This window comes from Otolemur garnettii, unplaced genomic scaffold (assembly GCF_000181295.1).
Source record: "Otolemur garnettii isolate 467f Iridium unplaced genomic scaffold, OtoGar3 scaffold00170, whole genome shotgun sequence".
NCBI lineage: Eukaryota > Metazoa > Chordata > Mammalia > Primates > Galagidae > Otolemur > Otolemur garnettii.
This window is the reverse complement of record NW_003852565.1, coordinates 3,167,369-3,184,951: the sequence shown is the minus strand read 5'-3', so window position 1 is coordinate 3,184,951 and position 17,583 is coordinate 3,167,369. Positions and strand designations below refer to the sequence as shown.

Sequence of the window (17,583 nt, the reverse complement as noted above, 5' to 3'; positions counted from 1 at the left end):
ACTCCAGTAAGATTAGCCCACATCACAAAATCCCAAAACCAGAGATGCTGGCGTGGATGTGGAGAAAAGGGAACACTTCTACACTGCTGATGGGAATGCAAACTAATACGCTCCTTTTGGAAAGACATCTGGAGAACACTTAGAGAACTAAAAATAGACCTGCCATGTGATCCTACAATTCCTCTACTAGGTATATATCCAGAAGACCAAAAATCACTCTACAACAAAGATACTTGCACCAGAATGTTTATTGCAACCCAATTCATAATTTCCAGGTCATGGAAGAAGCCCAAGTGCTCATCAACCCACGAATGGATCAATAAATTGTGGTATATGTACACCATGGAATATTGTGCAGCCTTAAAGAAAGATGGAGAATTTACCTCCTTCATGTTTACATGGATGGAGCTGGAAAATATTCTTAGCAAAGTATCTCAAGAATGGAAGAAAAAGTATCCAATGTACTCAGCCCTACTATGAAACTAATTTTAGCTTTCATATGAAAGCTATAACCCAATTATAGCCTAAGAATATGGGGAAAGGAGGGGAGGGGAGGGGGGTGGATGGGTGGAGGGAGGGTGATTGGTGGGACCACACCTATGGTTCATCTTACAAGGGTACATGTGAATCTTTCTAAATGTAGAATATAAATGTCTTAACACAATAACTAAGAAAATGACATGAAGGCTATGTTAACCAGATTGATGAAAATATTTCAGATTGTATAGAGAACCAGCACACTGTACCCCATGACTGCACAGCTATGATTTAATTTAAAAAAAAAAAAAAAAGAAAGAAAGAAAAGAAAGTGTGTCGTGATGTTGGCTGTGCACAGGGAGCAGGAACTGCATGAGCCAGGTCTCACTCATGGGGGCCTCTTCAGGCGCCAGGCCTCATGGCAGGGCTAAGGCAAGAGCCTGGGACGGCTGAAGGGGGTGGAACATGAGTTATTCCTAGTGCCTGACACTGAGGATTTCACTGGGGCTTAACTATGGCATTGTTTCAAAGACGACAGAGCATTATAGCACACTTGACCCGCTGATGAACCACTGGGCACTTGGGTCCATTCTGCATTCTGAATTGTGAATCACACTGCAATAAATATTTGGGTGTAGGTGTCATTTTGATAAAATGATTTCTTTTCCTTTCGGTGAATACCCAGTAGTGGGATTGCTGGATCAAATGGTAGGTTTCTGTTAGTTCTTTGAGGATTCTCTGTACTGTTTTCCATAGAGGTTGCACTAACTTGCAGCCCCATCAACAGTGCATAAGCATTCCTTTCTCTTGCCTCCACACCAACACCTGCTGGTTTGGGGCTTTTTAATAACAACCATTCTAAGAGGGATATGGTGGTATCTCATTATGGTTTTAATTTGCATTTCCTTGATGCATTTTTCATTTTATTGGAATTTGTCTATCTTCTTTTGGAAAGTTTCTGTTCTTGTCTTTTTGCACATTTTTTCATGGGGTTGTTTTTTTGTTACTGATTTGCTTGAGTTCTGGATATTAGTCCTTTACAGGATATAGAGTTTGTAAATATTTTACTCAGCCATAAAAAAGGATGAATTATGCCTTTTGCAAAAAGATTTGGGTGTAACTGGAGATCACTACCCTAAGTAAATGATCTCAAGAATGGAAAAACACCACATGTAATTGTTATTGAGGGAACTAATGGATGAGGGCAAGTGTACAGAGATAAGTAAAACTTGGTGGCCATCGAGCAGGGGGAGGGGACAGCAGGAGAGGGCTGGAAACCTACCTAACGGGTAGGATGAACAATTTCAGTGATGGGCACAATTATAGATGACTCAGTGGTTACAAAAGCGATCCATTTCATCAAGAACATTTATACCAGCTTAATACCAGTATTTTGAAACTGAAAAAAGAATAAAATACACACTTGAATAATGAGGCTCCTAATGCATTTTTTCGAATGGCTTGAGATGTATTTCACACTCCATCCCATTCATTTAAAGTATACAGTTCAGTGTGGGTTTTTTTTTTTTTCCAGCATAGACAGTTGTATGACTGCCATCATCAGCTAATCGGAGCACATTTTCAAAAGAAACCTGATACCCACTGGCAGTCACCCTCTATTCCTGCCTCACTCCCCACCCCCTAAACCCTTTCTATCCCCAGAGATATTCCTATTCAACGAATCTCACACTGAGACTAATGCTGCCTCTTGTGTGACAAGTTCTCATCCTTGTCATATTTCATACACATCCCTTCAGTTTAATTTGCAAGGCTGACAGGGCAGCCAATGTCACCTCCAAAATCAGAAGATTGAAGCTCAGAAATGCAGGATAACTTTCCTAAGGCAGCCTGCTCTAGGAAACCAAGAGCCTGAATTCAGCCTTGGGTCTTCTTGCTACAAAGTTGAGCTTTGGTCTGCTCTCCAAATGCAAATGGCTAAGACTTCAGGTTTAGACTGGCTGGTCCAAAAAGGGGAAAAACTTGCTGGCAGTTGTGGACTTCCTGGCACAAATGAGGGTCATTGCCAGCAGCTGCCTCCCAGAGGCTGACGGGATGCCCTGAGAAGATAACAGGAGGGAGCAAACCAACAAACCAGAACTGGCTCCACCAAGATCCACTTCCAGAGCCCAGAACACAGATCCACCACCCTGGCTTGTGCCTTGCCCTGATTATCAGGACTAGTATTGGGGAGAGCCTACCTTCTTTTGGGTCTGGGACCAGCAGGAATAAGGAGCCCGGTGTTACCAGGCTCTACCCTAGGGAGCACCCCTGCCTGAGGGAGCATTCCTGCCCGAGGGAGCACTCCTGCATCAGGACCAGGGAGTACTCCTGCCTAAGGGAGCACCCCTGCACCAGGCATCAGGGAGCACTCCTGTCAGAGGAAACACTCCCTGCTGGAGGGAGCTCCACGAGGTGAGGCTGCCCAGCTCTTCTCAGCCTGATTGGGGCAAGGCTGCTCACTTTGGCTGCAGCCCAGAGTCAGCAGGAACTGTTAACACATTCTTGCTTGGTGACCCCACTAGAGTCAACCTAGCTGGGAGGGGGCCTGTCCACACCCTGACAATCTCATGGCAAATCAACAACATCCCACCTTGTGGACAGGGTCAGTCACAGTTAAATGAGGGTCAGGTATGCAGAGGCTTGACCTGGCAGTGCCCAGGTGGGTCTGGATGGTATCGGGCCTGGGCTCTAGAGGGGAGGAGGCTGGGTGGAGGAAGCATGACGAGGGTGGACAGGACAGGGGAGAGGGTTTGATGCCGGACAGTGCTGCCCTTGCTGTGCTTCCTTCTCGGGCACTGTGCCAGTGAGGACACCCACGCTGGGAGCACTTGCTGGCACATCCTTTAGAAAAGCCACATTGGCCTGGCTGGCTGTGGGCAGAATGGTGTCCACTTGGGACTCCACTCGAGAAGCCCACCTTCCATAGTGCCCAGGGGAGCACACTAGGCCTGGGGTGCTGGGCCAACAGAGGGACGGGCCTGGGTGCTGGGGTTGAGACAGTGCCTCACAGTGAACACTTCCCTCTGCACTGAGATCACCCCCACATGTGCCCGAGGCCCCCCCAACAACCTGGCCTTCTGTTACTTTCTCTCTTCCTAACAAGTGTCCCTCCTCTTTGTGAGGCCTCCATCTCTAGCCCTCCCAGTCCAGCCACACTTCTAGAAAGAGTGGTGGAGCAGGATAATGTCTCCAGGTCCTTCCTGCAAGCTGGACCCCACTCTCGAACCATCTGGCTGGCAGCGTGGTACACCCTCCTTAGGTTCTGTTGAACCTCCTCCCTCCATCGCCGGGTGCTGCCCGGACCAGCAATCCCACCACACCAGGGTGGCCGCTCCTGCTGCTGGGACGGTTTGTCTTCACTCCTTTCCTCCCACCTCACACCTCTGTCCCTGTGGCCTCTCTTCCCTTATTTCATGAGTGTCCCTGAGAAAGGGGCCCTCAGATCTGCACATCCCGCTCCCCGCTCCCCACTGAATTCCTGACCCACTTATGTAATGGGTCAGGAATGTGACCCATTTGTGCTATCAGCTGGATCACCCCACTTGACAGCTCCTCAAATTCTGGAAACCTCGAAGGCCCAGGTTCCCTCCTCCCACAGCTGCTCCTGACTCGAACGCTGAAGACGGACTGTTCTCCCCGCCACCTTCTTCGTGGGACCCCCTCCCCGGAAGCATGTGACTTCTCACCCCAGCTCCCCACAACCCTTCTCCTTCCTGCTCCATATTCTCATCTGTAACAGAAATAGTGACAACAGCAGCCACGATCACAGTGGCCAACACTGAAAAGAAAACTATGGGAACCTTCAGTGACGACATGCGGGGGTCCTCAGAGGAGAGAAGGTATCTGCCCAGAGTTATCTAGCTAGAAACTGGGGGCCCTGGGGCCTGCCAGCCTCAGCACTAAGAGGATCTGCTGAATCTCACCAAACGGCAGCTTCCTGAAGGCAGGAATGAAAGTCCTCAACTCTGGATTCAACTGCTCTGGGGCACACCCAGCTCTGCAGCAGGCAACGAGTATGACGCCCCCTGGGCACATGCAAGCTGCACATTTCCGGGGCTCCATGGAGCCCCGTAGGAAGGAAGGGGAAGGCAGACCTGAGCTAGGAGCAGGGTCTTTGGAGAAGGACGCCCAGCCCTTCTTTTTTGACTGGTAGAGTTGGTAGAGTGAATTACACCATGAGCAGGAAGACCCACAGAACATTCTCCACAGAGGCTGCCCTCACCCCTATTCACCATCACTGTTTTAGGTCAAGATTCTTTGGAGGCTTGGTGCCTGTAGCTCAGCCGCTTGGGTGCCAGCCACATACACAAGAGCTGGTGGGTTGGAACTCAGCCTAGACCTGCCAAACAACAATGATCACTACCACAACAACAAAAAAATAGCCAGGCACAGGCACTTGTAGTCCCAACTACTTGGGAGGCTGAGGCAAGGGAATCACTTAAGCCCAAGAGTTTGAGGTTACTGTGAGCTGTCACGCCACAGCACTCTCGAGGGTGGCATAATGGGACTCTGTCTCAAAAAAAAAAGATGTCTTTGGAAACTCAGCACCTGCACTAACTTGGGCTTGGGGGTTCCTAGCAGCTGAGGATGGTGTCATGTGTGTGAACTCCCTTGAGTGATGGGTCAAGAAGGCCTGAAGAGCTGGGCCCAGGAGTTGAGAGAGGCCAGCAGATCCACAGCAAGCCAGTCTCCTATGGAGAGTGCAGTATTTTAAACTCAAATCTTATACACCACATATCAGTACTTTTTCTTATGAACCCTCAGTGAACTCAATAGGCAAAAATACCTGTTTGTTTATTTCATTCTAGTTAGGAGAAAAGAATGAACTGGTTCCTTTAGGGAGTGATTTTCAACTGGTATTTGGCCCACTGGTGTACCACGAGAGTATATTAGGTGTGTAGTGAAAATTGTTAAAGATCATTAATTAAATAATTTTAGAAAGATGTTCAGAACATACTATGTATATTCTTTTTTTTGATTAACATAATTCAAGTGTGTCATGGAAGTTTAGGTTCAAGTGTGCCGTGAGATAAATAAGCCTGAAAAACACTGTTTAAAGGAATAATCTAACAACACCCACATTCTGGTTCTTGGGCGATTTCAATGGGTGATGGAGCTGTCACAGCTGTGGACAGCTTCTGTTTGTGGGTTTGCCTCCAGCATTGCCGCCTGCCAGCTGCGTGCTGGACATACACAGTCACACTAGATGTGTCGGTACATCAGGAGATCCAGCCTTACACAAACTGAGTATCTGTGGGGAGCCCAGTCTGGGCCTGTGCCACTAAACAGGGGCCAGGCTCCAACATCCACTCACTCCTCAGAGTGGGACGGCCCAGGGACACGGCCCCACATCCTCCAAACAGGAGAGCTGAGCCTGTGGGCGTCTGCTGATGCCCAAAAGACAAGTCCAGCCCAACGCTCCTTAGGCCCTGGTCATTCTCCAGAAGGCCGTCACAGAGGGCCCCAGAGAGCCACTTGGCAGCTGTGTCCTGACACTGCCTCTATTTGTCTGTATTTTCCCCACATCACTGACCAGGTGTGTGTGCACTTGGGAACACACACACAAACACACATACACGAAGACTATGGGAATTCCCAAACAGACATGACTGTAGAGAGAAAAGGACAATTATTGCCCATGCACAGATAGCTTGGCTTCTCCAGGCACAGACAGGGGGCAGGTCCTCTGCCACCGACCCTCTTGCTTCCCTTTCTGCGTGAAGCAAGGAAGAGGCTAAACCATTCGACGGGAAATACATTATACTTAGTTTCTGTAATGTCTCCCTTTTCTACCTAGAATGAAATAAACATGAACACAGGAATTTTTGCGTGTTCAGCCAGAGTCTTGAGCCATCGGGGATGGCCTTTTGGAGAACAAGCCTGTCCAAGGACAAGTGGACGGACAAGCCAGGGAGACCTGCCCAGGCTCCTCCCGCCAGCTGCTGCTTCCATTAACAGGGCCCTGTGTGGTCAGCCACACTTCTCGGGTCACCCCTTCACCTCCCCAGGGCCCAAGACAGGAGGGCAGAGCAGTGCCGCCTCCTTACAGACGGCACTGGGGGTTCCCTGCCACTCACAGGATCGTCCAGGCCAGTCCCCTGAACAGCCGAGAAGGCTCAGGTGCCAGGCAACCTTCCCAAAGCCTACAGCACGTGGTGAAGGTAACGAATATGCATTTTATAAGTGTGCATGCCGGGTACAGGCAGACACGGCTTCTCAAACAGAAGGAGGGACGGAGGGAGAGGCACGATACTCACATGCAACCACGAAACCTGGTCAGTTCGTTGTTTGGCTTCTCACACTCAATCACGCTGGTGAACGTCAAGGGGTTGAACTCGGAGACCTACAATGACAGCACGTGCACATCAGAGGGATCTGGGCTGGGCCAGCGACCCTACAGGGTGCTCACTCTTTCTTCTGTCTCTACACCCATGGCAGGGACCTTAGTGAGAGGAGAACTCTGCCTGAGAATCCGCAGAAAGCCAAGGCACGCCCGCTTTCTCATTATGATAAATAACGACTAATCATTGATAATAAAGAACAGTTAGTGGACCAGGAGTGGTCAGTAAGAGAGAGGAAATGAGCGTAGCTAACGCCAAAAGGGACCCCCAGACAGAGGCAAAGGAGCCACTAACAAAGCCAGGCTCTGATTTCTGAGACAGACCTGCACCTTCCGATTTTCTACACAGATTTAGAGAAGCAAATTCCACCCAGAAAACAGAAACTTCTACCAAAATATGTTCCTCAGTGTACATTACAAATTCTTCACAAATCTTTGATGAAAAAAATTTAAATAGCCAATGCATGAGCCAACAGCTTATTATTCTGCTCAATTTTAAAAAATGACAGCTCAGGGCAGCACCTGTGGCTCAAAGGAGTAGGGCGCCGGCCCCATATGCCAGAGGTGGTGAGTTCAAACCCAGCCCCCGCCAAAAACCTGCAAAAAAAAAAGACAGCTCAGCGCACACAAAAAAAGGGCTTTGATTTAGAATATTGCCATTGATCACTACGTAAGTGCTCACACGCAGAGCTCAGGAGTGGAGGGAAGGAGAAAGAAGAGAAGGGATGAGTGGGGCTGTCGTGTAAGTGACAGAGTCAGTGAGCGTATTTCTTTTTACCAGCTTTCTGGTCACATCTGTCATACTATTTTCTCCACCAAGGGTCACAACACACAATCATATCATCACAAAAACTCACAGAAATGGCATCAGCACTGTTACCACCACCCCAGGTAATCACAACTTTACAACACATCATCCTGCACTGAATACAGCCACCAAGGTAATTACTCAAAATTTAGTTCCTACTATTTCCCAAAGTATCTTGTCTATTAAAAGATACTACTAGATAATAGTAGCTCAATTCAATAACTGAAATTGAAATGCTATTTTAAAAGGTTCTTCTTGAAGTCTAATTAGCCCTCAGTCCCTCTTCTCCTTGTACAGAAATGGCCTCTCTCACGATTTCCAGAGCGAGGCTATAATATTTCAAGGAGTCTTGTGTTTATTTAAAGCCTTGTGGATAATCTTGGCAGATGAGGAGGGTAGAACTTAAAATATTCTATCTCTGTTTATTATTCTTTCTCTCTAAGAAAAATGTAATGTGTGTAGCTCAGAAACAGTAGGACATTCTGTCTCTGGGACTTCAGAGCTACATCTGTGATTTTCCACCAACAATCATAAGCCCTGGGGATGAGCACAGGGTGTGTCCCAGGGCATGGGGGGGCCTGGCTTCAACAGCTTCCTCTGGAACTGGGGAGGATTTGGAGTATTTTTTGGAATTGGAGGGATCTTTAGAGACTGTTAAGAGCTAAATTATAACCACCCCAGCCCCAAAGTTCATATGCAGAAACTCTGATCTCCAGGAACACAGAATTTGCCCTTATTTGGAGATGGGGGTCTTTAAAGAGATGATTAAGTTAAAATGATCCACCACAATTGGTGTCCTCAGAGAGGAGGAGATGAGGACCCACGACACACAGAGGGAGGGGCCACATGAAGACTCCAGGAGAACAGCTGTCTACAAGCTAAGGGGAGGCCTTGGAAGAAACCAAACCTGCCACCCCCTTAATCTTGAACTTTCAGATTCCACAACTGTGAGAAAATAGACTTTTGTTTAAGCCACCCAGGCAGTGGTACTTTGTCATGGTGGACCCAGAAGACTAATCCAGAGTCCATCTCTGAGTGCCTCAGTTACATAGCTGTTCACAAGCACAGCCTACCTTTGGGATGAAGCAAATTCTGTTTACAACAATAGTTTCTAAGAACAGGCAATGCAGTAACATTCCTCATTGAAGAAATGTATTTATTTATCCCTCTATCAACTCATCAACCCCCAAGCCAGCTTCAAGGTCAAGGCCATGCCCCAGGTATTGGTCAGCCATACTTTTGTCAGGCTGGCCCCTGGAGCACAGAGAGAGGCAGATGATGCCCCATTCACTTTTCTGTTCTCAGATAAACTAACTTCATTTTAAAAAACAAAAATTGCATATATAGTTAGGGAACAGGAAAAAGTTCTGGAGACAGATGGTGGTGAAGATTGTACAACAGCATGAATGAACTTAATGCCATGGTACTATACACTTAAAAATGATTACAATGGTAAATCTATTGTGCATATTTTACCACAATAAAAAAAAAATTAATGGAGATATGAACAAACACTGAGAATTAACTGAGAAAAAAGAAATTAATCATCAAGAAGAACATAACCCAGAAATGTGGTACCTTTTGTACAAGTACAAATCATCTCCTGTGTAATTCCTGAGGGCACATGGTGCTGGTCGCCAACATAAAGACGTGCTTTGATAGCTTGTTAAATGCCAGGCATTGTGCTGAGGGCTGTACTTTCTTAAAGCACTGTCATGAGGTTGGTCTTTGCACTATCTCCTGTTTAGGAACTCTGAGGACCATGCCCAAGGTCTCAGTGGTGTTGAAGTGACTGCCCAAAGCCTCCATGACCTCTGAGACCAGCTCAGCCACTGACACTTACTGAGACAGGCTTATGTTGACAGGAAAAGACAATGTCCTGTTCAAGAAGCCAGAATGTGCATAAGAAATTCTACAGAGTTTTCAAAGCCATGCGTCTCAAACACACCCTTATCTGGTTGTCAATACCCTCCCCCCCAAGGTCAGCAGACTTAATCACAAATGGAGTCACACATCAGGAGTCCAGAGGCTTAGTCTAGTTCTCATGATTAAAGAACATCAGATTTTAGCTGGGTGCAGTGGTTCAAGCCTATAATCCTAGCACTCTGGGAGGCCAAGGCGGGTGGATTGCCTTAGCTCACAGGTTTGAGAACAGCCTGAGCCAGAGCAAGACCTCGTCTCTAAAAAATAGCCAAATATTGTGGCAGGTGCCTGTAGTCCCAAGGTACTCGGGAGGCTAAGGCAAGAGAATCACTTAAGCCCAACATTGCTGTGAACTATGATGCCACGGTACTCTACCCAGGGCGACAAAGTGAGATACTGTCGCAAAAAAAATAATAAAATAAAGAACATGAGATTTTGGCAAATGAAAAGAGGGCATCAGGGCTTGGATCTCCAAGGTCTCTAAAGCCCTCCAAGTGCAGTTTTGTAGGACGCGGAGGTGGTTCCAATTCGCACCTCCACTTGTGGTGACAGCTCACTGCTGCAGAAAGAGCGTGACTATTGGTGCTGCTCACACGTAGGCCTCAAGCTGAGGCTGCCGTCCTGAGGCCTGGTCCCATTATCTCGGCACCAAGTATGGCTCAGCCACGGCAGAGCATGAGCATCCCAGTAATGGCCTTACTGGTAACAGAAGGCCAGTAGCTTCTGTTGTTACCTCCAAATATTTCTGCAGTTTCTTTGACTTACCAGGTAGAAACAAAGAGGCAGTCAGAGATGGCAGCAGACAGCCCTCCAGTACTGCCCTGGAACTTGCATGCCTGCTAGAAACTGCAGCCTCAGAGCATTCCCTCCTCTGCTTCAGGGATGCCAGCCACGCCCCCCAACAGCAGGTGTCTGTACAGGTGCGTGCCCCTCTCTGTAGCCACACGGGGGAGGCACGTGTCTAACGCAGCAGAGCCCAGACTTAGCTGGAGGACACTTGATTCACAGGGAAGCCTCTGTCACCAACCTTCCTTTTCACACTTGCATTACATGGATTACTGCTAAGCGTTCAAAATAAAAGCCAAGGCAGATTTCTTCCATCTTGAAACAGAAGAAGTGATGTCTGAAAGGACATTTACATCCCATTAAAGAGGATGCTGTTACTTTTTCTATCATAAGGAAAGTGCATTCAACAAGCATTTTACACTGCTTCAGCTAAAGGGGTGCACGCACAGCACCGGTGAATGCCTGGGCATCTGCAGGTGTGCTTGCCGCCAGCAGGGCCCTGCCTGCACCCGCCATGGGGAACTGCAGCAACCCAGGCTGCACCCTCCAGGGGAAACTTCAGGAACCCAGCCTGCACTCCCCAAGGGGAACTGCAGCATGAAGCTGTCTGTCAGGGTCTCCTGGTGACAGGGGCGGAGAGGAGGACAGTGAGAAAATGCACAGACCCTGCACGAGCCAGAAGACACAGAAATCGCACATGCTCCTCTATCCTCTGCATCTGGACATTGTCCTGAAAATGCCCTTAGCGCCCCATCACAGTACTCCTAGGTCATCTCCAGACATGGGCCTCCAGGCCTCTCAGTGGACAATACAATACTGCTAACGTAAGCCTGTCCCTCCACGGAGTAAGTGATGGCAGTGAGACAAATGGCCAGTTTGATCACAGAGGCATTCTGCCTTACGAAAGCCTCAGCCCTGTTGTATTAACCTGGATAGAGTTGGAGAGCATTCTCTCTCATAAAGTATCGCAAGAATGGAAAAGCATATATCCAATGTAGTCCATACTAATATGAAGCCAGCAGAAGAACTAATACAGGCCCACACAAGAGAAAAACTCGGTCCAATTCAAGCTAGGGGAAGGAAGAGGGAGAAAGGAGAGAGGGGAGTTGGTGAGCTCCCACCTAAGGGTACAGGGCACGCCTCCTGGGTGAGGAGCTCAGTTCCAACAGGGACCTTACCAAACAATGCAGCCTAATCATGTGTGCCCTCATATTAATCTGACATAAAAAATAAATATTAAACTTGTAAAAAAAAAAAAAAAGCAAGCCCGAGCCTTGGCCATGGCTGCTACCCTACAGGGTGAAATGTGCAGCATCCGGGCTCCAGCCAGGGTCACAGTGCTGACCTCCTTTACTGTCAGCCCTCCCAGCAGCCGTGCCTTCTGTGAAGGGTGCCAGGTTGAGGACCAGACCTTTGTGTACATCTTCCTTCACTCTCCCATTCCCACCCCCACCCCCCAGCCCCCCACCCCGTACCGGCTAACTGTCCTTGGACTTCAGGATGTTGTCATTTCTAGGGAAGGCTTCCTGGCAGCCCCCTATGTAGGCAGGTGTGCTGTTTCCAGCTCGCAAGGCCCCCACTCAGACATCAGACCTTGTGCTTCCCGGGCCTGGGTGTGGGTGGAGCTGGGTCCCCTCCTCCCTTCACTAGACCACCGCTCCGTGAGAACAGATGCACTGTGCCCTGCAGACCAGCACAGAGCCTGGTGTGCACACGGTCAGAGGGAGACAGCTGCTTATTTCAGAGGGCGCTTGGGGGCCACAAACTTCCAAATCAAGCCAGAACTCGGCACTGTGCTCTCACCCTCCGACACTGGGGGAGCCAGACTGCCGAGAGGGACAGGTAGGCCTCCTCTGCTGCTGCACAGATCACAGTCCCTCATTTGCAAGTGCAAGTGTGTTTCACTTGGTGGCAATGTAAGATGATTCCTTCACAGCCTCTATGCAAGCTCCTTATAAGCATTTTAACCTAAATTAATGGAGTAATTGTCCCAACTCTTTTGTTTTGTACCTTTATCCTATTTGTATTTGCCATATGCCCATCAGAGCCGTGGGAACTCAAAGGAAGGCACGTGGCCCAATACCGAATAAATGAGTGAGAGAATTTTGTATACAAAGAGTGTATGCCACATCAACAATTCCATTTGCCAACCCCAAATGGCAGAGAAATAGTCTGCGCCTTGTTCACCACAGAGACCCCAGCACATAGTGGGTGCTCAGCCGATTGTTTATTAAACAAATGAATACCAGAATGAAATCATGCTGGTGGCAGGAGACAGACATATACAGTGGCCAGATGCAGTGGCCTGTTATCCAGTACCCTGGGAGGCCCAGGTAGGTGGATCCCTTGAGCTCTGCAGTTCAAGACCAGTCTGTGCAAGAGCAAGACCCCATCTCACTAAAAATGGAAAAAACGAGCCGGGCATTGTGGTGGGCAACTGTAGTCCTAGCAATGCGGGAGGATGGGGCAGGAGGATCGCTTGAGCCCAAGAGTTTGAGGCTGCTGTGGGTGCTCTACCCAGGGTGACAGAGTGAGACTATATATGTGTGTATGCACATATATGTATACATAAAGAGATTTATATATTTATTACTTAAAAAATCTCGGCTCGGCGCCTGTGGCTCAAGTGGCTAAGGCGCCAGCCACATACACCTAAGGCAGCAGGTTTGAATCCAGCCCAGACCCACCAAACAACAATGATGGCTGCAACCAAAAAAAAAAAAATAATAGCCGGGCATTGTAGCGGGCGCCTGTGGTCCCAGCTACTTGGGAGGCTGGGGCAGGAGACTTCTCAAAAAAAAAAAAAAAACCTCTTTATGTATACATATACATATATATATATACACACAGTCACGTACACAGTCATATATACACGACTATATGTGTATGTATAAAGAGATTTTTATTTTTCATTTATATACATATATGTATACATAAAGAGATTTATACTTTTATAAATTTTTATTTGATTTATATTTATAAATTTTTAAATGATTTTTAAAGTAATCATTTCTCTGAAGAATTCCACAGATTGTGTTACATGTAAAGTTTATACTCTGCGAAAAACACTGAATAGAAATGGTCCCGAAACCCAGCTGACCAGTCATTTAAGCTGCAAAAGTGGTGTCTGTAATTGTGTTATCTAAGGACTCCTAAATCCAGGAGAGCACAGGCAGGTTGCAGAGCCGCCCACACAGAGCACCGGAGTGCGTGGGATACCCAACACGGCAGACTGTGAGGGTGGCAGCTTCCTGATGTCCTGTGTCCCCAGGTTCGCCCAGCCGTCAGGGATGACTGGGAGAGACATCAGGATCCTCCCTCAGGAGCTACTGCACACCCCTGTACAGGTGGTCCCCAGGAAGCTCAATGCCCTGGTGACAGCTCTCGGAGAAACTGATCAAGGGGTGTCCAAGTTGCTGCCTTCATGTTTTAATTGAGAATTTTCCTGATCTAAGCACGACCATCCACCAGAGATCAAGAGGTCCTCTCCTCCCTGGCAAGCAGGAAGCCCACTTTCCCCTTGTTAAATCAGCCTGGAGAATGCCTGGGCCAGGCCTGCGTGTTCATCCTCATTCCTGTGCCTCTTCACTCCTTCACAAAAGCCTCGAAGCTCTGCTTAGATTATGGCAAAATTCCAAGGCTCATGATGCTGGGTTTGAGTCTGAATTCTCAAAATCAAAACCTTTCTTTCCTTCCAGGCCATAAACACTTGGTGCTGGTGCCCTGAGCTGTGGCTGTCAGTAGAGCTGGCTTTCTCCCTCGTCACATGCGTCTGAGCGTATCCAAGAACTGTCTGCATTCAGACAGGAAGGAATCAGCGCTGCTTCACAGAATGCCAGTTTTAAAACTTCAATGAATGTGTCTGTAACTTAGTCCAATAGGGCGCCACCATGTGAAACAGTCTGTAGCCACACTGCTGAGCTAATCTGCGCAGCCAGGGGACAGGACAGTAACAGCAAATCCCTTCATAGCCACAGGCCATTTTGTGAATCTACCCCTACTAGAGGTGGGGTGACGGTGTGGGCAAGGGTGGTACTGTGGTGGGAACCTGTCACTTTCCAGAGGTCACTGAGCAGACAGCTTTGCTGGAGAGAAGATGCTCTTGCCCAGGCGGCATAAAAGGAACTAGAGCCCTGGGTGACTGTACAGTAGGGTGGACCCTATGGCATCTACTATGGAGCCAGTGATAGTCACGCAAAAGAAAGCCACAGTGCTGGTTTTAGGGAAAATCGAGGTGCGAGACATATAAAGCGGTGGTCAGCTGGGGGGTGGGGGCTCCAAGACGAACATGGCAACAAGAATGGGAAATTCTAAAGCACAACCAGACTAGCGCAGTCACCAGATTCAAAAGAAAAACTTGAAAAGCTAGGCAATTTGGACCAGACCTCTAGCCGCAGGCAAAGAGAGACATTGGACAGCTGCCTGGAAGTATCAGAGACTTAACAAGAATAATCAAGCCAAGACCTAAAAAGACAACCATCCAGAGAGTTGAGACTGGTCTTTGCAGGCTCTTTTTCCTTGGTGGAGTCTACAAATTTTGATGAAGGTAGTTAAGAAATTGAGTAGAAACGGTGAGAGAAATGTTGGCGCTTAGGACCCTATGTTCCCTATGGCGACTACAAATGTGGTGGCTTAAACAGCACAAATTTGTTATCTTACAGTTCTGGAGGTCCAAAGTTAGAAAGGGTCTGAGTGTGCGATAGTTAATGTGTTGGAGGGCTGTGCTCCCCTTAGAGGCTGTAGGAGAAAATCCATCTCCTTGCCTTCTCCAGCTTCTAGAGGCCACACACATTATTTGACTCATGGATATTCTCCACTTTTAAAGTCAGCACCAGGGTGTGTGTGTGGATCAGTCCATCTCATGCTGTACAGATCTGATGTTGAGGACAGCTAAACAACAGCCCTCATTCCACTTGCAACCTTAACTTCTCCTTGCCAGGTAGCAAGACATATTCACAGGGGATTAAGACATGGACATCTTTGGAGGGGCCACTATCCTTCCTACCATAGGTCCTGCTGAGACAGAGCCTGATAAACAGTTACGCTTTGGAGTAGGAGCCATGGAGAGCTGCCTCCCAGAGAAAGAATGAGTGGGAAGAAAGAGCTCCAACGTGAAACGGAATCCAACAGGGTCCCACTTCAGAAACACATCCTGAGCAACTCTGCTAAGCTGCTGCTGTGGAGACTGCTACCCAGCTTAGCGTCTATTGGGCAGCCCAGAAAAATCTCAACCCCGAACATTGCATGATAGTGATTCCAGATTGCTAGGACCCCCAGATATGGAAAAAAACAACAAAAGTCTACTTTCAATAAATGAAACTATAAATACATATACATAGTGATTAAGTGTGGGGATATATACTACCTATACACACATCCCGAGGCCTCACATTATTTGTAAAAAAGGAATTTCTTCTGGGCATCATGGCTCACACCAGTAATCTCAGCACTTTAGGTGGTCAAGGTAGGAAGATTATTTCCAGGCCAAGAGTTTGATACCAACCTGTAAAATACAGTCAGACCCCATTTTGACAAAAGTAAAAGTTTTAAAAATTAGCTGAGTGTGATGATGCATACCATGGTGATACATTCAACTTGGAAAGCTGAGGCAGGAGAACCTCTTAAGCCCAGGAGTTTGAGTTTGCAGTGAGATATGATTGGGCCACTGTACTCTCCTCACAGTGACAGAGCAAGACTCTGCTTCAAAAACGAGAAAACAAAAGAAATCAAATTTTCGAGTATAACACCAGACACAAAAGCAAAGATAAACCAGGAGTAAGAGGAGATAAGATGTCATAGAACAAGAACCAACAAAGCAAGAATAGAACAGGCCCACGAGGACTTGGAAATCACTGTCGTTGCTCTGAACATGGAGCTAAAGATAAGGCCAAAATTGTGGAAGAGGTAGAAACCACAAAATGTGACCTGACAGATTAAAAAAAAAAAAAACTAAAGCCAACCCAAATTTTCAAATTAAAGCTCAATAAATGGTTTCTTAGCAGATTTGGTAAACATGATGTGAAAATTAGTAAACTGCCAGAAACATCAGAAAAAAAATTTTTTTTAATAAAGCATGTGAAGATGAAGGGATGGGAAGTTCAGAAGAGAGGGTACTAGACACGGAGGACAGAGGGAGGTCTGACAGACACGTAAGTGGAGCCCCAGAAGAGAAGGAGAGAAAGAATCATGCAGGAGACGATTCGAAGAAATAACAGCTGAGCACTCAGTAAATCTGAGTAAGCACCAAACCACAGGTCCAAGAAAATTGCATGACAGTCATTCCAGATTGCTAGGACCCTTAAACAGGGTAAATACAGAAAGATTTCACCAAGGCACTGAAAATGACACCACAATGAGAACCAAAGAAGACAAACTCTTAGAAGGAAACTGAAAAGATCTGTTATTGCCACATTGGAACCAAAGGAAATATTATTAATAAATAGCAGTCTCAGAAGGAAAATTGCCCCTGATGAAAGGGCTAAGATGCAGAAATGGAAAGCAACTTAAATGGTAAATATCAGGGCAAATAAAAATTCATGTTGACTGTACTAAATAGCAATAATGATGTCCTAAGGGGGTTATAAATTAATATAATTACAGTGCAGTATATCAGCTGGAAGAGAATAAAAAGATGTTTTTGTAAAAAGTCATTGTCTAGGATAAGAACAAAAATCAATTCGCTTTAAATACTTACCTAACCACTAAAATAATAAGGAGCATGTAACTTCCAAACAAACTGAAGAGCCAACTCATCATTCTTTGGTAAAGAACTCACGAAGGTCCTGCCTCAGTATCAGAGAACAATTAGCTGTTGATGAGTCCTACTCCGTGTTGGCCTAGTGGGTCTAGGCTAAGGCAGAAAGGTGTCAGGCCTAGGTTATAATGGAAAAATACCAGTTAACTCCTGGCAAATTTCCAGACTGCAAGCTTTCAAGAAAATGAAATAAGTCTAGTTCACTCTCAAGATAGATAAGAAAGTACTAATTAATTTCTTGCTTCTAGTTCACGCCAAGTTTCTTGCTTGGCTAACTCCCTGGGAAACAGACCAGGAGGTACCAACTGTTCTTGGACTGACTTTTAAACCATACCAGGTGGGGCAAGTACTGGAACTAAGATGTATGGGGGTAAACTATTAAAACAAAGATGTATGACGTATGAGTAACTAACCGCAAAATTCTGCTTCTGTACAATGCTTGCTTGCTACCCTACCCGGATGTACCTGAACAGCCTGCGTGCCAGCCAAGATGCA

At 47.0% G+C, this 17,583-nt stretch overlaps 1 protein-coding gene across 1 annotated transcript in view; it reads right to left on the bottom strand.

Annotated features, from left to right (window-relative positions):
* The window catches only part of ATP10A (ATPase phospholipid transporting 10A (putative)), a 206,197-nt gene that overhangs the window by 61,710 nt on the left and 126,904 nt on the right, over positions 1-17,583 (bottom strand). Inside the window, exon 3 of the mRNA XM_012811611.2 lies at positions 6,735-6,820. Within this exon, the coding sequence (XP_012667065.2) occupies positions 6,735-6,820 (86 nt within the window). The remainder of the gene's footprint in view (positions 1-6,734; positions 6,821-17,583) is intronic.